The sequence below is a fragment of the Saccoglossus kowalevskii genome, chromosome 18 (genome assembly GCF_978046115.1).
Source record: "Saccoglossus kowalevskii chromosome 18, keSacKowa6.1, whole genome shotgun sequence".
Lineage (NCBI taxonomy): Eukaryota > Metazoa > Hemichordata > Enteropneusta > Harrimaniidae > Saccoglossus > Saccoglossus kowalevskii.
The window spans coordinates 29,047,761-29,073,700 of record NC_140658.1 but is presented as its reverse complement, the minus strand read 5'-3'; the positions used below and the strand labels follow the sequence as shown (position 1 = coordinate 29,073,700).

General features: G+C 35.1%; 1 protein-coding gene across 1 annotated transcript; it reads right to left on the bottom strand.

The window, feature by feature from the left end:
* Positions 1-3,131: 3,131 nt before the first annotated feature.
* LOC102810158 (uncharacterized) lies at positions 3,132-18,883 on the bottom strand. Its single transcript, XM_085492869.1, has 11 exons — positions 18,829-18,883; positions 10,663-11,328; positions 10,369-10,562; positions 10,172-10,220; positions 7,592-7,759; positions 7,128-7,199; positions 6,490-6,747; positions 6,059-6,218; positions 5,524-5,656; positions 5,281-5,388; positions 3,132-4,983 (listed from the first exon to the last, which is right to left on the bottom strand). Exons 2-11 carry the CDS (start codon positions 11,312-11,314, stop codon positions 4,558-4,560), a joined length of 2,220 nt encoding a protein of 739 aa, XP_085348995.1. The 5' UTR covers positions 11,315-11,328; positions 18,829-18,883; the 3' UTR covers positions 3,132-4,557.
* Between the last annotated feature and the right edge of the window lie 7,057 nt (positions 18,884-25,940).

Genomic DNA, 25,940 nt, shown 5'->3' with positions numbered 1-25,940 from the left:
CCCATATACACATTATAACTCATTCACACACTATAACCCATATACACATTATAAAAACTCATTCACACATTATAACCCATATACACATTATAAAAACTCATTCACACATTATAAGCCATATACACATTATAAAAACTCATTCACACATTATAACCTATATACACATAAAAACTCATTCACACATTATAACCCATATGTATATTGTAAAAACTCATTCACACATTATAACCCATATGTATATTATAAAAACTTATTCACACATTATAACCCATATACACATTATAAAAACTCATTCACACATAACCCATATACACATTATAAAAACTCATTCACACATAACCCATATGTATATTATAAAAATTCAGTCACACATTATAACCCATATACACATTATAAAAACTCATTCACACATTATAACCCATATACACATTATAAAAATCCATTCACACACTATAACCCATATGTATATTATAAAAACTCATTCACACATTATAACCCATGTACATATTATAAAAACTCATTCACACATTATAACCCATATACACATTATAACAACTCATTCACACACTATAACCCATATACACATTATAAAAACTCATTCACACATTATAACCCATATACACATTATAAAAACTCATTCACACATTATAAGCCATATACACATTATAAAAACTCATTCACACATTATAACCTATATACACATTATAAAAACTCATTCACACATAATAACCCATATACACATTATAAAAACTCATTCACACATTATAACCCATATACACATTATAACAACTCATTCACACACTATAACCCATATACACATTATAAAAACTCATTCACACATTATAACCCATATACACATTATAAAAACTCATTCACACATTATAAGCCATATACACATTATAAAAACTCATTCACACATTATAACCCATATGTATATTGTAAAAACTCATTCACACATTATAACCCATATACACATTATAAAAAGTCATTCACACACTATAACCCATATACACATTATAAAAACTCTTTCACACATTATAACCCATATACACATTATAAAAACTCATTCACACACTATAACCCATATGTATATTATAAAAACTTATTCACACATTATAACCCATATACACATTATAAAAACTCATTCACACATAACCCATATACACATTATAAAAACTCATTCACACATTATAACCCATATGTATATTATAAAAATTCAGTCACACATTATAACCCATATACACATTATAAAAACTCATTCACACATTATAACCCATATACACATTATAAAAATCCATTCACACACTATAACCCATATGTATATTATAAAAACTCATTCACACATTATAACCCATGTACATATTATAAAAACTCATTCACACATTATAACCCATATACACATTATAACAACTCATTCACACACTATAACCCATATACACATTATAAAAACTCATTCACACATTATAACCCATATACACATTATAAAAACTCATTCACACATTATAACCCATATGCACATTATAAAAACTAATTCACACATAATAACCCATATGTATATTATAAAAAACTCATTCACACATTATAACCCATATACACATCATAAAAATTCATTCACACATTATAACCCATATTTATATTATAACAACTCATTCACACATTATAACCCATATACACATTATAAAAACTCATTCACACATTATAACCCATATACACATTATAAAAACTAATTCACACATAATAACCCATATGTATATTATAAAAACTCATTCACACATTATAACCCATATACACATTATAAAAACTCATTTACACATTATAACCAATATACACATTATAAAAACTCATTTACACATTATAACCCATATACACATGATAAAAACTCATTCACACATTATAACCCATATACACATAAAAACTCATTTACACATTATAACCCATATATACATTATAAAAACTCATTCACACACTATAACCCATATACACATTATAAACATTCATTCACACATTATAACCCATATACATATTATAAAAAACTCATTCACACATTATAACCCATATACACATTATAAAAATTCATTCACACACTATAACCCATATGTATATTATAAAAACTCATTCACACATTATAAGCCATATACACATTATAGAAACTCATTTACACATTATAACCCATATGCACATTATAAAAACTAATTCACACATAATAACCCATATGTATATTATAAAAACTCATTCACACATTATAACCCATATACACATCATAAAAACTCAATCACACATTATAACCCATATGTATATTATAAAAACTCATTCACACATTATAACCCATATACACATTATACAAACTCATTCACACATTATAACCCATATGTATATTATAAAAACTCATTCACACATTATAACCCATATACACATTATACAAACTCATTCACACATTATAACCCATATGCACATTATGAAAACTCATTCACACATTATAGCCCATATACACATTATGAAAACTCATTCACACATTATAACCCATATGCACATTATGAAAACTCATTCACACATTATAGCCCATATACACATTATGAAAACTCATTCACACATTATAACCCATATGCACATTATGAAAACTCATTCACACATTGTAACCCATATACACATTATAAAAACTCATTCGCACATTATAACCCATATGTATATTATAAAAACTCATTCACACATTATAACCCATATGTATATTATAAAAACTCATTCACACATTATAACCCATATACACATTATAACAACTCATTCACACATTATAACCCATATACACATTATAAAAATGCATTCACACATTATAACCCATATGCACATTATAAAAATTCATTCACACATTATAACCCATATTTATATTATAACAACTCATTCACACATTATAACCCATGCACATACACGAAATGACGACTCATATGCACATTATTACCACTCTATAAACACTGTGATCCACATTAAAACAATCCATATCTATTTACGACACATATACATAATAAAACAACTCATCTGCCCATATACCCCCACATATATATACATCACGTTAACATTACAATGACCCAGGTGCACAACAAAATTAACAACTACTAGTACATAATAAAAAGATAGTGTTCGCTTTCCATCGTCAATGTGTTCATTTTAATACTGAGTATCGAAATTGTAGATATAATGATACAAATCATGTTTTATGTTTGTTGAAAGTTGAAAGTATAAATTCATCTAATCCACCAGAGAAAAATCCGTTGATAAAAATTAATGTTCAAAAAGTCAATAATGTATGTGTTGCTCCGAATAAAACGCAAAAAAATACTGTTTCATCCAAAACAATATATAATGCGTGCGGTATTGAGTAGGAAGAAAACGAGAAAACAAAATACATTTCTTTTATAATGTCTGATTCTGTAATAAGATAACTTACATAGAATGCCCTGATCACAATTACAATATTTCTAGTTGTTCCCCTTCCCTACCTTACATTACAAATAAAGTCCACAAATGTTGGTGAAAAGTATCAAGAATATAATGTTAATTTTATCCATGCACAGCATACCTTTATGCTGGATATTATAAAGTGACTAGTACCATCTTGATAATTGCTGTGTAAACGTTATGCTTGAATAATTATCATGACTACAAAGGTCAACGACGATGATCAAATACATATGCTATCTATATTAATACTATATCCTGTCTTCTATCATAGTTACGCTATACCAACTAAAATGATACCAAAACAGGTACAGTACAGCGCAGTACAATGATGTTTGATTCACGAGTAAAATAAAACAAAGACTCTAACATCATTGAACATTTAATTTAGGAAAAACAAACCTGTTACATTGGTCCTCACTGCAAGAGGTTACGATCCCCTGCCTAATTCTAAGGCAAATTAAAACAAAAAAAAACTGACATTTATTGAACATTTGACTTAGAAAAAACAACCCTTAGAACCCCGTCGGTACGCCAGTCATACTGGTGCTCACTGCAAAAGGTTACGACCCCTGTCCAATTCTAAGGCAAATTAAAACAAAAACTCTGACCTTTATTAAACTTTTAACTTAGAAAAAACAACCTTTAGAACTAAATCGGCATGCCAGTCATACTGGTACTCACTGCAAACGGTTACGACCCCTGTCTTATTCTAAGGCAAATTAAAACAAAAACAAATAACGTATGTGTAATTTCTTGGAATTGGATACTCTCACACTCACGAAATTTATGCGAGTGATGAGGTGGCAAAAACGAACCACCAGGGAGAAACCGTCGAACTAGATTGTAAAAGATCATTTAGAAATACGAGAAATAAAACGACAAAAATAAAGCGCCAATTGCCGGACATTTAATAGTGGACAGTTTTCAGAATAAGCAAAATTTGTCTTAGCAAGAAAACCAGCAGTAGTGCTTCATGCACGACACTGTAAGTTTCCCTCACAGTAGTACAGTAGTCAAAAATTATAGTGTTTATTGAGTGTCCAGTCCCTCTTTTAATCGACGTATTTTATATTGTCACATTTCTTATGACTAATGCCACTAGATTTAAACCCATGAAGCATATTTGGGATGTACTAAACCTTTCAACTCTGGCAATAAATCACAAATAGTTGGTCTGCTTTCTGCTGGCACAAATACCCGATTTAGTAGTGCTCTGACATTTTCGTTGGCTATAGACTGCGAGTTTGGAAATTTTCCCATCATAATTTTAAGCATTATCTCTGGCAGCCCGAGCCCTTCCCACACACGTTTCCTACTGTATACCTCATTAATAATGCAACCAAATCCGTAGACATCAACACATGGGCGCGATTTCATACTACTACCTTCCAAGCGTTCTTTGGAACAAAATGCAATAGTTCCTTTCAATGAACTTCCTGTTTCTGTGCTTTGCATGTAAGAACTCGTCTTTTCTCTTTGTTCTGATAAACCGAAGTCGCAGATGAATGTCTTATTAGTACCACATTCAACCTGTAGGTAAAAAATGAGATGTACGAGTAGCACCATTATAAGCCCATCATATTATTTCGTTCCATATATAACCATATTTCCAAAATCCTTTCCGCTTGAGCTGGCCAGGATATTGTACATGCCATTAAAAAGTAAACCTTATTGGCTGAACAAGAAATGTACAGTAGACTTTATGCATAGTGATATATGCCCTATATAATTACAGACAATCGTTCTGCCTTCTTCTATATCATTGAATTTAAGTTTATTATATTATAGTGCATAAATTAACATAATTAATTAATTAGTCGTACATACCAACACATTGGCTGGTTTTAAGTCCATATGGACGATACCATTCCCGTGGAGGTATTGCAAACCGATTGCAATTTGATAGATGACGTAACCATTGGCAGAATATTTTAACTGTGATATACGAAATAATAAATAAGTGTTAATCTTGTTGATTGGTGTATATACTAATATATTAGCGAACATTCGGATCACATGCTAACATCGAATGTTTATGACTAAAAAAATACTTTAGTATTACAACATTACCTGACTCTCTTTGGGCAAGATGTGAAGTAATTCTTGCAAATCGTATCCGTTTACATACTGATTTACAAGGTAGAATTTAACCTTCGTTAAAACAACACCAATAAGAGACAGTATATTTGGATGTCGAAGTTTTCTACAATTGGAAGTTTGGATAACATATTCAATAACTAACAGACTGTATGAGACGCAACATTGATATATAAATAACAAAATATACATAATAATAATAATAATAATAATAATAAACCAGCTTCAAATGAGCACAGAAGAAAGTACAACCGAGGACGCAACAGCATGACTATTTCCTGTACATGCAGATTTTAAGAATGCTTGACATATACGTGTACGCCAAATGGCGTTGCATGTTTATTGTGTCTGTATCGACTGTAGTTGACGCTTTGCATATTAGAAAAATTAAAATGTTCTACTGCAAAAATGAGACACCGGTAAATAACATAACACAAAGGTTCAGTAATAATGACGTCACCTCACTTCGTAGATGCAATAAACACATTGAGAAGCTCATGGTATTTACCTGCATAAGTTAACTTCTTTTGGTACATTGGTTAATACTCCTGGCACGACTTTGATAGACACTGGTACGCACATCCATTTACCTTTCCAGACAGTACCAAACGTGCCAGCACCAATCTCCTCTTCAAAAGTCAGATCCTCTTTTTTCAACTTGATGTCAGCTGCAATATGATTATACCGTACACTGTTAATGTATGGTGCTAGAATTCCAAATTAGGAATTAGGTACTGATATACGAAGGATATATACATGCACTCTGGGATAGGTAGCCACGATGGAAAGTCATGTGTTTCGAAAAGAATGAACACATGTTAGTCCAAAATATTGAAGTATACCATATTAAAGTAGACAGAAATAACTGCACACTATCACACATTTGTTTTTACTTACAATCAATATATTTCCATTGTTTACTGGCAACACGTGACATACCTGGTGTATCCACTATACTGATGATACGAATTTTCGATGAGTCTTCCTCTTTCCCAAAATAACAAACCCTGCACCAGTATGTGCCTTCTTCTGGAACATGCACAACAGATAAGTTCTTGCCACTCTTCCATTTCTTGTCATTGTGGTACCAAGTATACTGCGTAATGTCTCCATGATGGTAGGCAATGCATCCAATGATGTACTCGGCTGATTCCTTTACTCTTCCATGTATTACATCAGGTCCATAGACTATCTCTTCTAAAATTTAAATGAATAACATAAATATATTCATATTAACATTCACAGCCACAGTTTTATACATATTGTTTTAACATTAAAATGTAAGTGTTGGGATAACATAAGAGACATGCGAGTCAAGTTTAAGAGCAATGTATATACTCCCACTGTAGTTATATTGCGAACATGCATACATACACATATACTGAGACTTTGACCTTTGATTTTAACATATAAACATATATAAAGTATTGGGATAATGTGCCTAGTTTAAACGCGAAATGTATAATGAAGTTTCTTTTATTCATATGTGGTTATATGTCTACGAATATGTATATTTCATTCAATCCATTCACTGATACACCCGGTAATTTCTGTAAAATATATGTTGGTTTGCTTACCTCCCTGCAATATGTGTCTCTCCAGTGATGGGAATTTTGGTGAATAGTCTGACCATGTAACCATGACATTATCTACAACAAATGTCCATGATATTAAGATTTGGCGAAACAATGGTCTGTGTACAAAACCATGTTTAACTTTTTGGAATATTTGATGTTTGTTGTTTCTTTCCCGTGTTGTATTAAAATTTGTCTCATATCACAATACCATTTGAATATTCCCCTGTGCCGAATCGAGCTTGCCCGTATACCAGATCACAAACAACAATAACACACTAATCCAATAGCTGAACATAATGATTCGTAGCTAAATATGGCACGATACAATAATACAAATGTTATCCTCAATAACAACGTCAGGTCATATTCCCTAATATGCCCACACATACTATAGTTTGCATCTGCAATGTAATGACTTGATTTATAGCATACATCAAACATAATACATAGCATGGAACTATTACCTCCCACATTGACTTGGGTAACTCGCCATCCAGACTCAATAGGTTCGTAGTTATCTCGCTCTATGTTCACATGTAGTTTAACTTCATCTATTTCAGCGCATGCCAACTTGTTGCAGACTGTTTTCTGTTCAATCCCAATACGCTTGCTATACCAAACACGAATATATTCTGTAATTTAATAAATTATTATACATCTGTCATCGTAACGCCATTAGTTACAACGCGCCGCTAACGGGGTATTTTCATCCAACTTATAAGGAAATGCGAAATTCAAATATGAAATGATAGTACGCGCGCAAGCGTCCTCTAATAATAAAAACAAACATGGTTGCCACCAGGGTTTAACCGACCTCCAACCAAAGAAGTTCGCTGATTCTGTTCTAAACTTTTTGGATTTTGGCATTCCCATGATGTATCCTTGGAAGGAAAAGATGTATGATAATAAAGTTATTACGAAGATACCTCAAAGTATGCACTCAGACAGTACGCCGTCGCATCGACCTTCGCTGTACTGTCTTCTTGCATACTTTGAGGTATAATCGTAATAAACTCATAATATATCACAACATTATCAATACTAGTGAATTTTATGATGTCATTGCTGTATTATTTGCAATAACGTATCCCATTATTTAGCCCGGCCTCGTACCAAAACAAATAAAGGAGAGGGTATTTAATGAGAAGACAAACTATGAGGTAACAATCTAATACTAAAATCAGCATGATATAAAATGGCTATTGCTAATAACAACAGATTTTTATTGCGGTGAGCGTCGTGTGGTTGGTCAGCCGAAGCGCGTTCGTTCGCGGCGTTCCTTCTATCCTGCGCGCTTCTAGATTTAGCAACGGATGATGCTACAATGGTGGCCGCTCGGTCATGTTAATGATCTAGTAAAAACATAGTTGAACTCTGGTGACCTTGCCCTTTGTTATATAATATTATTCCCTTTATAATAGTTTGTTTCATTATCAATATGCATTGTCATAAAATAATTTGGAATACAAACAAGTTTTGGGGTTGAAACAACAGTGGGGAATCAGTCTACCGAATGCCCTTGATAGATGTAAATATCTTACAAAAACATTGGTGCCTAATTTGTTTAATTATTTTAAGGGATATAATTTCCAGCTTTATTCAAAGTAATTCAGATATATCATAAAACATGCAAGATAAAAGAAAATCTTAGCTGGCTTTTGTTCAAGTATTTTGTACAGGTGTCTATCAAAAATTAATGATTCACTGAGACAAATACGAACTGCCTTATTATATTCATTGTGTGGCTACTGTATTATATGAAAAGTAAAAAACGCCCTCTATGAACAGCTATCAAGTTGCAAGCTCTGCTTTGTAGGCAAATCAACTTAAATAGTTAGTTGGTGTGCAGTGGAGAGAGAAGTCAACAGTACTGTTGCCTCCTGAGAAACTGCAATCTTTGTTTTTGAAGTGCGTTCTTAAATTAGTATTATAAAAGCACTATCATTATGTTCTAATAGCTGAAACAAATTCTTGTGAATTTTCATTTGTCGAATGAACTGATTGTCTAATACAGAATACATATTTTTTAGTACAATTTTCTTTTCAAAATGTGGATGCAACATTTTGCTTTTTATGTATTGTTTTTGATTTTATAACTTTGAACTAAACAGATTTTCTATTAGTTTCAGATCTTGATCAAAGTTGACAGTTGCCAATAACATCTACCCTGATACTTTGAAAATACTCGTGAAATTAGGTAACGACACGACTACGTACAGTCCATTAAACTAGATTAAATCTTTTATTCTCATTTTATTTTGCCATATGAAATTGTGTAAACGAATTTCAAGAATGACGATTTAAATTATTCAGACTCAGTGGCCAGCGTGACACTGTAGCTGCGGGTCCATAGCTCTGTCGGTCTCTAGTCTTTGTCATGGTATTTTAGTCATTTCTGGTATATTTTGTGTCTTTAAATTTGTTATTTTCAGATGCTTTATCAAATTTTATTTGCGATGAGATTTAGCGTCGCACGTTTGTGTTACGCTATGGGAGGAACCATAGCTCTTCTGAAAATAACAAATGTAATGACCCCAAATGTATCACAAATGACTAAAATACCATCACAAAGAATACAGACTGAGACTAGAAGAGATATGGAGCCACAGCTAGTAACACTGAAACTGTTTCGTTTTCTGCTTTATAATGGAAGCAAATTACTGGCTACAAAATAATAACAATAATGTACACCCCACTAAACCACAGTGAACTCAAGCAGCCTTTGTAATTATGGGGTACGGGTCACTATTCTAAGTACAAAATGTATATAACATCATTTGAATTAACAGCTGGCAATCATATCACATACCATTTACCACATGTCAATTAATAACATATGCATGGTCAAGTAAGTCAAAACGGATATATATGACTTTCTAAGCATCAACAAACAATACCAGATGTTCCAAGGCATATTTCAGATACAGATACCTTGTCTAGTGATTTAGAAATGTTGTTTATTCACTTTTGATTTCCTACATACACTTTATAGTACTTGCTTTGCTTAGTGTTGCAATAAATCATTTTTTGAACATTCAACTTACCAGAGTTTCCATCTTCATTGATGAGTTCTGTTTTAGTCTGTAGTTTACGCTAAAGGCAAAGTTGAACAAATGTAAACAAAATGAACCTCAACAAAAATCTTCTATCACATTGACATTGTTACTGTTAAATTAATAATCAATAGGTGAAGTTGTGTACATTTTCATAAATATATTTAAATTGTTATCACTTGACTTACCATAGCAGGGATATTTTCTTCACTTGTGTCTGATGAAGCCAAGTGATCATCATCGTCATGATCATGAGCATCATGATCATGATCATCATAGTACTCATCTGAATCATAGTCATCTTCATATTCATCTTGATAGTCTTCTCTTAGTGGTATTCTCATAACAGGGATAGCGTCTTCTTTGGCTCTTTCATAGAAGTCTGTTGAAGATGTAATAAAAATTTGTCATTTGAAATCATTCCCAATCACTTTAATTTGCGAAGGTCTCTCAAAAATTTAGATTAACTTAGAAATACTTACCATCTTCTATATCTAACTTTGGATATAATGCCCGCCGGGCTTTAGCATCTACAGCTTTCTTATTCACCGTGTATCTCATATCAAGTGTTCCATCAACGTTAGTTGGCCCTTTGGTTAAGGGACCGGAAGGCAAATGCGCTCGGTTTTCATGGTACCTCATATCGGGTTGTCCTTTTTTGCTGGTTGGCCCTGTTGGCGTCACTTTTTCAGCTTGGGGAGGTAGTATAACTTTGGCATCTACAGCTTTCTTAGTCACCGTGTATCTCATATCAAGTGTTCCATCAACGTTAGTTGGCCCTTTGGTTAAGGGATTGGAAGGCAAATGTGCTCGGTTTTCGCTGTATCTCATGTCAGGATGCCCATCACGTCTAATCGGTCCCACATGTGGCACTGTAACCTTCATTGATGCAACTGGAGGAGAATATACAACCTTGGTTTTGGCTGCTTCTTTGTTTACTTTGTACCTCATGTCTGGTTTGCCATCCATTCTGGTTGGCCCACCAGTCATTTGACGTGGTTCATTGAAGAGTTGCCGGTTGACTGAAGATCTCATGTCGTACCCACCACCGACATTGCGTCCAGGTGGCAGATATGCACTTCTGTTACATGAGTACCTCATATCTGGAGTACCATCCTTCTTCAATCGAGACATTTTCTTAATTTTCACTAAAACATAACACATTGAAAAGTTATGATGACATACTAAATAAAATAACTCAACCTTTGTCACTTTCTATACATACAGCCCGACTATTGATGTATTTAAGTTTTTAGTGTACGTAAGTTAAGACCTCATAGTTGTCATCGTAATAAACTGAATAGCTCATGTTAGTCGTCTCTCGTACATATCTCTGTTTCTATTTCTCGATTTCACATACTTGTTTAAATAGAATTGCAATGTTCATACATAGATGTTGTATCCAGTGTCTATTTGCATGTAAATATGGAAGGGAAAACAATATAATCCAAATAATATCCATTACGTGGCACAATTGTGTTTTGTAATGTTGCTTTGAAATACAGAGGTAATATACTTATTATTTGGATAGTGTGAAGACACAAGTATAATACCAATGATCTGACATGTAGTTCACGATATAATAACTATTTATTAATACTGTTAATGAAAGCATCGTCTCACAAGACAATCAAAGCATTAGACAACCAAAGTACAAGATTACTAGCCCTCAAATAGGCCATGGCTCATAAATAATGAGGAGGTGGGCTTTCATTTGGGAGAGCCAATAAAATATTTCTCAATGGTATATTCTAACTGCCCATTGCCATACATGGCTATGTAAACCAAGTAAACCCTGGTTAATTAATTTTGACACTTATTGAGAGTTCCTGTAAGAAGTCCAAGTATTCTAAAATAAATAGAATCCCATATGTTTCCTGGCCTGTGTCCTCTGGGAGGGTCAAGTTCCTCTCAATAACTGTGTGTGGCCAACTCGCACGCATGGACTTGCACCAGGATGCAGTGGAATAGGTCAGTGAAAGCAAGCTTTCCTTCCAGAATCATCATAAACAGCTACCAACCCCATTCATCATCTATACTGTCATCACAACAAAAAGGGAGGGACCCAGTAAAAAGCAAGAGTCAGACAATACAGCAGCACAAGGCATGTAGCTATTGCTATATTGTCATATATTGTGATGGCTAAACAAATCTTCTTGTGAAACACAGAGACCCTAATGCAGCTGAGACTTTTTATAGCGCACTCCAGTATGAGAAAAGAAGAAGCCATGAAACACGCCATCTCAAAGGTGGGGGCAGGTTTCTTTGCAATTCTAACAACCCAGAGAAGTATATCTGCAGTTCATCAACAGTGTCCAGTTTCTATTGACTCTCCTTGACATTAAAAGCAAATTGGCTAAGTACAGGGAGCGGTTTGCATCTCCATCTAAAAGAAACATACTACAGCACGCTAACTGACAAAAACACCAGTGAGCACAAAAGGTTTGGGAGACCTATGATGACCTATAAATCCACATAGATGTGTTCCTCCTCGTGGATGCCCTTGAGATCTTCTATGCAAACACCAGTATGGTCTGGATCCTGCCAGACGCATCGCTCAACAAAACAGATGTAGAACTCATACTGCTCTTTATTGAGAGTGGTTGTGTGGCGGGATTTCAATGGTCGCAGGACGTTATGCATGGACTAACAACCCACTATCATCTATTTAGACACAAACAAAAAGTGGTTGTTGACTGTCTGAGTTTAAGGCAGGCTATATTAGGTCATCCTGAAGAAATCAGATGGCTTTATCTTTGAGGTGGCAACAGAAGAGTAGCGCAATATGCACAATTCCACACCACATAATGGTTTAGAAAGAGCATGAGCTCCTAGGTGTTGGGGTAGCACCGACCAGGGTAGAAAAGAAGGATCTGTGTTACTGAACAACCCAAAAATTCGTCCTTTCAGCCGAAATCAATCACAGAATGCATTCCTATCGATGATTATGCTGCTTCGGTACGAGGACTGTCGCGTCTTTGCTTCTCAAGTTAAATTGTGCAATGGCGACCTGCAATTGTGTCCAAAATGTGACAAGAAACGGAATGATGTCATGTGGGGTGATACGTCAAGAGACGATAAACAGGAAAAAGAAACTGGATCGATCGCAGTAGGCCATGCAGGTATCGTGATTAATGAGCTTTTGTGCTTCTTGACTAACAAGATAGATGTCGTGACTACTACCATGTTAACAAAGCTGCGTATGGAGCATTTTGAAGATCAAGAAATCGAGTCTGCTGAACGAGTACTATACGACTTGTGTGAAAACACTATTCATTCGAGTCAGTTTATTAAACGTCAAGGACATCACAAGAAACAAAATAATTTGCGATTCTTCACGAAGCCGACGGGAATGATTTACCTTGCTTTGTTGTGAAAAATCTGGCAAACCTGCATCCTATCGACTTTACACACGTTGATCAGTGACTATGCAGGATATTAAGTTATTATGTGCAGAGTTAAAACAACTAAAAAATTCGATTCAATTGCTTCTGGCGTGTGCTGATAGCGTTGTAAAGTTAGAAAAAGAAGTGGGTGCACTCCATGGCGAGATGACCCTTCTAAAGCTAAATTGTCGCTGTAACAACAAACAAGCAGCCTGTCGGCTGAGATAGCTCCGTTGTTAGCAATGCACATTTAAATTAAGAACTAAAGATATCATTAGAAAATGAACAATATGTATAGTATCAAAGCAATCGGACTTGCTGTTTTCAACAAGATTTAAAAAATATCACTTTTCACCAAAAATGACAAAAATAATCATCAAAATTAGATAATTAGATATCACCACGAAATTAACAAATCTGAAAGAGGTCCACATGTAATACATATATATGTAATATAAAAGCAATCGGACTCGCGGTTTTCAACAAGAAGTCGAAAATAACACTTTTAACCAAAAATTACAAAAATATTCATCAAAATTAGAGAATTGAAGATATCATCATTCAATGAACAAATCTGAGAGAGGTCTACATGTAGTACCTATATATGTAATATCAAATCAATTGGACTTTCAACAAGAAGTCGAAAATATCACTTTTTACCAAAAATTACAAAAATATTCATCAAAATTAAAGAATTGAAGATATCATTACAAAATAAACAAATCTGAGAGGTCAACATGTCGTACCTATATGTATAATATCAAAGCAATTGAACTTGTGGTTTTTAACAAGAAGTCGAAAATATCACTTTTTACCAAAAATGACAAAAATATTCACCAAAATTAGAGAATTGAAGATATCAACGTGAAATGAACAGATCTAAGAGAGGTCTACCCAAGGCACATATGCACCAAGTATCAAAGCATTCAGGCTTGTAGTTTTCAAGAAGAAATCGAAAAAGTAAAACATTGACACGGACGACGACGACGGACAATCACTCATATGATAAGTTCCGCTCGACAAAGTCGACAGCGGAGCTAAAAAGCCATTAAAAAATTGCGTCAAGAGTTTTCTACTATGAATGAGGTTACAACTCCTGTCCCTAATGGATACGACTCTCTTTTACATAACAGTTAAAGTGACTCTATTGATGCAGTAACCGGGGCCAAACCTTGTGATCAACAGGCAAGTACACCTGCTCATATCATTAATATATTATTCATACCAAGAGGAAATCGATATCTTATGCTAATGCATTGATTACAATAAAGCCTGCACGTTCCATGGGGCTAATGAAGCATCAAAAACAAGTATGCAGACAAGGTATACGTGTCACCCCATGAATGAGCTCTGTAGGCCGTATGAATGGTTTTCACCACTTTGAAAAAAACGAAGCCGGAACCGTACCCAGGTAACAATCGGAAATGCAGGAGACTGCTTCCAATTGAAAGCTGTTCAATCAAAATCTGGAGTGAAACTTTTTGTAACCAGACTTGCCCCAGAGACTGTACCTGATTCAGCAATACATTATATGAAGAGTTTGATTCATATATATGCAAAGTGTGAGAAACTCAACTCTAAGTTCAATTCTTACGCATCATTTGTGATTACTGTACCACGTGACTCTATGGAGAAAGTGCTTACGCCCTCTTCATGGCCTGCTGGCATACTTGTACGTAAATATTATCAATCAAGATGATGAATAAAAAGTTAACTATCACCTCATATAACTGTCGCGGTGTCAAATCATCTGTTGAAAATGCCTAAGATTTATGTTCTAACTGTGATATATGTCTCACTGGCTCACCAAATCTGATCTTGAATTTTTACCTAAAATTAGTGATGAGTTCTATGCTGTCGAGGAATCTGGCATGGATGAGGAATCGAGAATACGTGTCGGGCGCCTGTACGGAGGTGTAGCAGTACTGTGGAGGAAAACACTTATATCCACGAAAATTAAACGTTACAATGATTCTCGGTTATTAGGATTAGAAATAGGGAATATGGATAATATGTTGACTCTCATTAATGTGTATATGCCTACTGACAGTGAGTACAATTACCATGAATACATTGAATATCTAACAAAGTAGGTGGTTTTATTGATGACACAGTTTCTAATTGTGTTCTCGTCATTGGGGATTGGAATGCTAAAGTTAATTCTAAGTTCAGTAAAGAACTTGATTCTTTCTGCACAGGAAATAGCCTCATATGTTCTGATGTTGTCTTTTGGGGGCACTGGGCACTTCATGTATTACAGTGAGACTCACCATACCAGGTCTATTAGTAACGTAAAAATACTGCACGAATATATTGGATCAGATCATTTCCCATTGAGTATTAAATGTAACTGTGATTGTCTACCAAAATTTAAGGCCTAGTCTAGTGCAAATAACTCTGCTATTCACAAATATGCACACCAGACGGAGGCTATGCTGTCCTGCATTTCGTTACCTCATGATGTGTTATCCTGTCGAGATTCTGCTTGCCTGGATGTAAGACATCGATTGGCGATTGATACACTCTGTGATGAAATTGTTAATGCCTTGACAGAGGCGGCTACTAATGGCATACAACAAATAATTATGTAAAAGATCATCACACGATTGCACGAGTTAGGAGGACCTAGGTAAGGTCCATTGTCCGATTTAATGCGTTAAACTCGAGCTAAATTTAAATATGTTCTGAGACTTTGTGAAAATAAAAGTAATATGAGGGCTGATGCTCTTGCAAGTAGTCACCTTGATGAGAATGTTAACTTGTTTCAAAAAAACGTATGTAAGCCCAAGAAGTCTTAACAACATTCACGATCGATTGACGGATCTAATGGCTACAAGAATATTGCTAATATGTGAGGAAATCATTACGCAAATCTACTATCATGTGTATCGGACAACAAGGACGAACAATATGTAAGAAGCAAACTTCAGAATGTCAACTCATCACAAGACATGATTGTACATTCTTCACGGTTGTTTGCCGCGAAATGGACTCAGTAACGAACTCAGTGATATGGGTATTGGTTGCCATTTATATTTATATGTCTTAACCATTAAATATATGCAGACGAGATAGTTTTAATATGCCCGTCAATATTTTTCTGCTCACATCAAGGTATGGGCTACGTTTGATGAAAGTGTATTAATTTTGACTGGGCCCTCGTTTAATAATTCAATGCTACACAAAGAATATAGTTTCAATGAATGACAAGTAAAGTAATAACTTATCAAATCTAGATTATTAAAAAACAAAATTAATAAGCCCAAAAAACGAATATATGTTTGTGGCAGCAACCTAAGATCTACGAACCATTCAACATACTACACGTACACACTATGTGATGTTTAGTTTGATGCATACTAGTATATTACCTCCGCAAAAGAGCCTAATGTTTTTGGTAGCGTCTGTTTGTTTGTCTGTTGGCAGTTATTGATGGATTCTTGTATTTTTTGGAAAGGGGTTGCCCTTGACAACAGAACACACCCATTAAAGTTTGGAAATTATGTTTCATCTATAAAATTACGGGCAGGCCTTTGATGCAACGACCATACCATTAAATGTTAGTAGAGATTTGGATCTGGTTACCATGGAAACTGTAATTTGCTCACGGAACCGATTTCATGCTCACCCGTCTCCGCATAACACCCCTCCACCCGCAAAAAATGCTCCCAAGTGATTTCAACAATCCAGCCAAATGAGGCTGAGGCCATTTTCACCCTGAAAAAACACCCCTACAATAAAGTGGTCCAGTTCCCTATTATATATCCTTCTAGTTTTAATTAAGTTTAGACGATTTTTCGATTACCAGAAGCCCAAAAAATGCCACCAAAGAAATAATAAATTGCAATAAAATGAAATATGTGAACAAAACGGAAAACGAATATATATTCAAACATTCTGCGAATATAGAAACACTTTGACGACCATTTCTGTCTGGTCGTCAACATTACCGGACAGCGTGGTTGGCAAATCCAAAGAAATAATAAATTGCAATAAAATGAAATATGTGAACAAAACGGAAAACGAATATATATTCAAACATTCTGCGAATATAGAAACACTTTGACGACCATTTCTGTCTGGTCGTCAACATTACCGGACAGCGTGGTTGGCAAATCCAAGATTGTGGATAGTCCGACTAAGATTATATATAATCCCAAACTAGGGTCAGTTTACGGATGAAATTCCAAATACATGGATCAGTACTTCTAATTCTGTGTCCATGATTTATAGTGACATGTATCAATAAAAAATTCAGGAACATTATATAATAAATAGTACTAATATAATTATTTAGAATGTAATGCGTCTGGTTGCTGTTGATTGCTTAGATGCACTCAGAACACCGAACACATCTCTAGACGCTACTTAGAAATGATAGATCACGTGGTTCCATTACTTGGAAATGATAGATCACGTGGTTCCATTACTTGGAAATTGTGATACTCGTCGAAAGATAAAAAATCTTTTACTGGTGGGTCACCATTCATTAAGAGGGAAAGGTTGTTGACACAATTCTACTATTATATTCATACTAAATTATATTCATGTTTTAAAATGAAAGAATATCCATGTTGATTGCTAAATCATTCGTGGATTTGCTTTGACTCGTTGTGAGTGTATGTTTAGGTGCGTCGGTCTACCAGAGTTTAAGACACACCCACTAAACGCCGCTGTAATAGCGATATCGCTAACTATGGGGTTTACGACTAACGTGCGTGGTGACTACCGCTCTTCAACGTGACTGCCGTTCCTTGCGTGCCGTCATGGTATTTCATCGTAAATTTCTCGCGTAGAAGGTGGTTAATCCTATTTGTAGTAAACAAAGTTTGTGCGGTAAATGTATTAAAACCCACACTAGTAGTATCACCAACACCGCTGTACACAGACACACCCACTAAACGCCGCTGTAATAGCGATGTCGCTAACTATGGGGTTTACGACTAACGTGCGTGGTGACTACCGCCCTTCAACGTGACTGCCGTTCCTTGCGTGCCGTCGTGGTATTTCATCGTAAATTTCTCGCGTAGAAGGTGGTTAATCCTATTTGTAGTAAACAAAGTTTGTGCGGTAAATGTATTAAAACCCACACTAGTACACCGTATCACCAACACCGCTGTACACAGAGTATACCCAGAGCATATATACCCATTAAAACGCACGTCGTCGTATAACATCTCGACATTAACTGTGCTTCGACTTTCACTGAGTGTGTCTACATACCCCGTACCGTACAGATTCATGAAATACACATCAACTTACCCTTATACTGCCTACTGCATGGTATAGTGGTATGGTGTGAATGCAACTGTTGTAGACGATCTAAAAATAGATAACCGCAGAGGGTGCTGGGAATTCGGAGAACTCCGGACTCATACTTATTGTGTTTTTCCCGTACGACAGAAAGTACTCTATTTCCTGGTATTTAACTCCAATGGACGCGGACTATATCAATATTTTCTGGGCTGCTCACATTGCGGTATGGGCTACGTTTTATGAAAGTATATTAATTTTGACTGGGCCCTCGTTTGAGGCCGGAGGGTTGGCTTCCAGGACACGAAAAAACTTATCTCAGACTGAGGAATAATTCAATGCTGACGCAAACAAATTAGTTTCAATGACAGACAAGTAATGACCTATAGAATTTAGAGTAGACTTGCACACAGTCTTTTGTTTATTTTATTATTTTTTTCAATAAAATAAAATATGGGAGGGAATAAATGGCGAAAGCTGAGTTACCGTTGCACTGCTTCGAGTTCACGACACTCAGCAAGGCTATTTTGAAATGTGATCATGTGACTCCGGTGAAGAAAATAGATCACGTGGTACAATGGCTTTCCTACGTTCCCACTTCAATAATTTCTACTAATTCTCATTATCTCTATAATTATATTATATCATTGTTTTATCACTTATATCAATGTGAGATATTATTAGTGTCTATTAATCTGACTAAAATCCGACGTAGATGTACGTATTTTGTTTATTTATTAAGTTTGTATATATTGGATGCAACCACAACCCCGACAGTGGCGATTTTGTCGATTTATTTTTGTAAATAAATTAATAAATTAATAAATAAATAAATAAAAATAAATAAATTAATTAATTAATTAATTAAATAAATAAATAAATAAATAATTATTTAATTAATTAAATAAATAAATAAATAAATAAATAAGGTATGTACAAACAAATCAAATTAAAGTGGGGTACACCTTTCCTCGTTTGATGAATCAATTGTGTGACGTAAAGGGATGAAAAGAATGTTGTTGTTTTGAAAGAAATCAGCTTATATTAGAAATGAAAATTGTAATCTAATAAACAGACAAACAAAAATGGCGTCAGTTGTAATTCTGGATATTTTATTATTATTAAAAAACAATAATATTTGTTTAATAATAATGTTATTAATATTAATAATTTGTATTGTATAATCGTACCATTATTTGGATAATGACTCGGAAATTGGAAAATTACAATGAAGAAGTAAAGATGAAGAACTGAGAAAGTAGCCAAACTGGAAGTGCTAAAATAGAAAAAAGTAAAAAAAAAAATGTTATGTAGGGGCAGCTGGTAGTTTTTGAACTGATCTTCTCTGGCACTGAAGCGGTTATAGATGTAGCTTGCTAGTTTTATTATTGTTTGGCTGCTATTGCTTGTTAGAAAATTATTAGCATTTGTGCTGTTACAATGTATTAAATTTATTTCCTTCAATTTTTCAGTCCCCTCATTTACATACAACATGCATTCAAGTAAGGAGTGCATTTCGTCTTCAATCTCATTTTGGTCGCAAGCAGTGCACTTTCTACCACTGCAAGCTATTTTTTTGTATCGTCCTTTCTCTATTTTTAAATTATGGGCGTTAATTCTTAATTTTGTTAACGCTGCTTTTGCATTTCTTACTGTTGATATATAATTTTCATACTGGAAAATCTTCTTGGCATCACATGTAATAAGTTATATGTTTTCCCTAATAAACGGGAAACATGACTTCGATTCGATTCAACTTAATATTGCAAACGAACAAGCAAACAATTCCTACGGATGGCGAGTACAGACGCCCGGGTACAGGCGACTTCAAACTTCCGTAAATAAGTGGCGTCACTGGTGAAATGTTTCATTGTTTGTTTAGGAAGAGGTTATTGTTATTGTTATTGTAACTGTTGTTATTTATATTGCACCAAGTAGTTATTAAATCTCTGCTTTCCGAACGCGTACGAAGATCTACGAAGACTGCCGAACTTGTTAGGTCATGATACGTTGACCCTGCAGGTCGGCGTTCTTTCAACACCGATCTCATTGACGCGGCAGGTCGGGAGTTTGTTTGGAACTACTTTCAACATGGCGGCGTTGTGTCGTCACAGGAAGTGCTGTGTCGTCATAAACATCGAGCTGTAGCATTTATGGCGGGTGTTTACAAACATTGTATATAGGTAAGGCGGACATATATTTACAAATTATAATTTTTGCGGATTCAGGTTTTGGCAGGGTTTCAGAAGACGTACCTACACTTTATGCACATTTTTTTAAATTATGCTAATTTATTCATGACGTAGCAGTTTCTGTGCTCATGAATATTCATTAATCTGTGGGTCAATACATTCTAAAAGGGGCGATACATTATTTTTGGGGGAAGAGTTAGAAAGGGGGAATTAGCGATCCTTAGGGGGTCAATACAAAAGAAAGGACCTATTTGGAGAGCAGCAATCATTTTCGTGTCTGTTGTTGCATGTGACTTACAGCTGTTATCTGTGTTGGTACTGCGACGATTCGTTGGCTACGACTGGCTTCCATGTGAGAATGTATTCTTGTGCTCTGTATTTCTGACTTGAATTCTTGATATAGAGGAGTTGCTATTTATGTTTTTAACATCTTTCATATCTTGTCTTCATGATTTGAACTTGCAATCTTTGAGTTCCCAGCGCACTGTCTTGTCCACTGTACCATGAGAGTCTTCACACAAGTGATAGGATTTAAGTCCCATTAATAGGAGCACTGTTCTCACTAGCATTCAAAAGTAGTATTAACCGTACTGGATCTCTCACATTGCTGGCATTGTACATATCCACTGAACCATGTGGATAGTCATGCAAATGAATGATTTGTTGTCATATATAGCTTTATTGCAAATTAGTGTTGCGAGAAAAGACAGGCAGGCATGGAAATTGAACCTGGGTCATCCTGATCACTATGTCAACAACTGACCCACAAGACCACGATGGATTGTCTGGTTGTGTTTGCATTTGATGAGACTATATAGTGTGTATATATATAGAAATACAACATATTTCTATTATTGAGTTACAATTGTCCAAAAAATTGCCAATTTTGTGTTTTTACTTGTGTAAACTATATGCATGCCATAACCCGTTAGTGTACATCTTGCCAATTGGGTGTTTGCCATTTGCGTTGCCCATACCTGACCCGACCCTAACCCTAATGTCAAGACACGTTCCTGTTAATAATTCCGTTGCCCATACCTGACCCGACCCTAACCCTAATGCCAAGACACGTTTCTGTTAATAATTGCTCAATAATTATACTCTGTTGTGCACTGTCTGCGGGTAAGTTGCATTGATGTCAACTGATAAAACAAGTCGCGTTTAAGTAATTTCCACTATTAACAAGTGGTTAAATTGTGACTAAATGTGTGGACAAATAGTTGAGACTTATTTTGGTGTAGACAAGTTGCGTTTAATTAATTTCCACCATTAACAAGTGGTTAAATTGTGATAATAAATGTGTGGACAAATATTTAATACTTATTTTGGGTGTAAACAACTCGCGTTTGATTAATTCCCACAATTACAAGTTGTTAAATAGAGAGAATAAATGTCTCAACAAATATTTAATACTTATTTTGGTGTAAACAAGTCAAGTTTAATTAACTTCCACCATTACAAGTTGTTAAATTGTGAAAATAAATGTGTGGACAAATATTTGAGACGTATTTTGGTGTAGACAACTCTCGTTTAATAATTTTACACCATTACAAATTGTTAAATTGAGAGAATAAATGTATGGACTAATATTTGAGACTTATTTTGGTGTAGACAAGTCGCGTTTAATTAACTTTCACCATTACAAGTTGTTAAATTGTGAAAATAAATGTGTGGACAAATATTTGAGACTTATTTTGGTGTAGACAACTCTCATTCAATAATTGTACACCATTACAAGTCATTAAATTGAGAGAATAAATGTGTGAACAAGTATTTGAAACTTATTTTGGTGTAGACAACTCGCGTTTGATCAATTCCAACAATTACAAGGTTGTTAAATTGAGAGAATAAATGTGTGGACAAATATTTAATACTTATTCAGGTGTAAGAACTCGTGTTTGATCAACTTCCACCATTGCAAGTTGTTAAAATAATGAAATAAATATACTGGTATCATTGGATATTTGATTTAATTGTGAAACTTTCTAACAAAATGTTAACTGCTGACTTCGAACCCTCAATTCCGCAGACACAGTATAAATTCCACAACACCACAGAAGATATTCGTCTGTTGCCTGAATTGTTTTCGTAATATATGGAACGCCATCGACACTTTAACAAAACTTATTTGACTTGGGTCTTGTTTATTTCTTGTCACAATCTGCAAACTGTTGAACAAATTGCGCGTCGTCCAGTTTAAGACGTAAGTTATTTTATTATTTATTCATTCAGTTTTGCATGGTGGAATTTCGTTAGGTTTATTATTTTTTCGCGACGTTCTTTGTTTACTTGTTACCCGAGGGTCACTCCATATTAAAACCTTACACCATGTGCGTTCTTGCTAAAAAATAATAGGCCCCTAGGGCTGGCAGCACATTAGCAAACCATACCCCCTTTTGCGGACGCAATGTAAATTCAGTACCCCCTAGAGCAGATATATTGAAGAAAAAAACACCCCCTATTTCAGACATATATTGAGAACATCCTACCCCCCTATTGCGAGGATTCTCTGCCGTTTTTTGCACTCAAGTGGAGTGTGATCAACTCAAACAAGTTACTGTGTATGCAACTCGTGTTGATGTCATTCGTTGTTTGATGAAGAGAGATGAGAACTATTGACATGATTGTGAATATGATCATTTATTTGATAGTTTAATACACAATGCATACAACTTTGCCAGGATTCTTATTCCATCAGATACCATTACGCAATTTTATGTTCAGCTCCGAGTGACTTTGGCATGAATATATCAGGGGGAAAATCTCTTTCTCGGGGTTCTCCACACTTGCCAGGGGGGAAACTCGTCTCGTCTCTCTATCTCGTCCCCTTGAGGTACGGGATCGGGAAAGTCACTTTAACTTTACAGTCAAATAAGACACACACAACGAAATACGTTTCAGCTCTCGTCTTAGTCGGTCAATCGAGCACTCTATAAGACACAGCGCCCTGGGGAAAAGTCCCCAAGACTATCACAAGGCTGACCCAAGACTCTCTTAGACTGCGTCAAGGCTCGCCCCAAGTCTCTCCAGGACTGCACTCGACTGCGTCTGTCGTGGAGTATTCGCCAAGACCAACTCAAACTCTCTTTATTCATTTTCAAAACTCTAACCAATTACAAAGCAGTAAAAAGACTCTAGGGCGTAACTTTCAATCATAAAGCCAATCATACTAAGTACTGAATACGTCATATCTTTTGATTAATCGTTCACTACATTAATAACTATGGATACCAACTGTCAGAATCGCGACGGTTATCTGGTAATTAGTTCCAAATCACTGAGCCAAGTTCCGTCCAAAACTTCAAATAGGCCTAAACGATGACAGACATAACACAGCAATTCAGCTAATAATCAACTAATTAAGTCGGTTAACAGATACGCAAAAACAAATTCATGACAAATACAGGGCAGAAAACCCAGAAAAAAACAGGAGCTGAATGCGAATGAGGACGAGGCGCGAAAGAAGTGTGGATGACTCCGGGGGATGACTTTCTGTATGCGGTTTATTGTAATCGACGAAACGAAACGAAACGGGATAACACACATAATGAAAATTAAACTGTAATCAGTAAAAATAGGTTTTATACGCACAATATTTACAAAATATTTGCCGAAAATAATAATATTTATTACGCATATGGCTCGTTTCGCTAATTACAGATAATCGAAAATCTGTAATCAGCGAAACAAGGGTCTGACAATATTCACAACTGTCGGACGAAACTTGACCAGTATATTCACCTTTCAGTAGTGTATATAACGGCATAAAACATTTGCCGAAAATAACGGGATTTTAATTAGTAAATGGTTTGTTTTGCTAATTATAGAAAATTGTTTTATGATTAGTGAATGGTTCGTTTTGCTAATTATAGATAATTGTTTTATGAAGTTTTATACACGACTGAAAGTTAAAAATACTGCTCAAGTTTCGTCCGATTGTTGTGATTATTGTATCTGTAAGACCCTTGTTTCGCCGCGTGATTGCAGATTTCCGATTATCTTTACTTGGCGAAACGAATCGTTTACTAATTAAAATCCCGTTGTTTTCGGCAAATGTTTTAGGGTGTTAAATACACGACTGAAATGTAAATATATTGATAGAATTGTTAAAAGGTTTCGTATTGATGTCATGGATTATAGAAGAGATTATGTAGATTAGATTTATTTCCTGTATTTACTTTAAGTTCAAAAGTTGTTTTTTTGTATTTTCTTTAAGTTTTAAAAAGTTTCATTTTTTTACTTCCTTTAAGTTTTAAATTGTCTGTTTCTTTTTTTATTTATATAGTATGTGCTTTTTCCAATAATTTTATTGCAGCTCCTAATTACTAATTAGTGAGCCCCCGATGTAAAAGGGTAGCAACAAATAAATAGATACAAATACTAGTAAAGTTTCGTCTCCGGCGGTGGTTTATTGCTTAAATATTGTTTTCAGCAAATATTTTGTAAATATTGTGCGTATAAACTCATTTTCACTGAATACAGTTTAATTTTTATTATGTGTGTTATCCCGTTTCGTTTCGTTGATTACAATAAGCCTCCGTATGCTCCTGTTGGAAGTGGCGGGAAAGTCCCGTTGAGAACGTTCAGGCGGACGTTTGCGGCCTGGTCGGGGCTATGGGTTCGCCAATAGCCCACTTTCGAGATAAACGGCCGCTGGCGGCGTCACCCTATCACGTGACCAACAGTTTTCCCACGGTGGGGCCATATTGAAGTCAGCCCAGCCTGTGTATGTATTTACGTTACGATCTCATCAATCTATCCAACGTAGAGTACTTATTTCGCCCGACCCTTTTTTCGCTCGCTTTTGCGACTGCTTGGTGAATTCGACCGGACAATTTCCGCTTTATTTTCGACCGCACAAACCCGGAAATATCACCGCCCGCTCGCTCACTCGCATTTAAAAAAAATTCCGAGGTTGACATTGTCTTA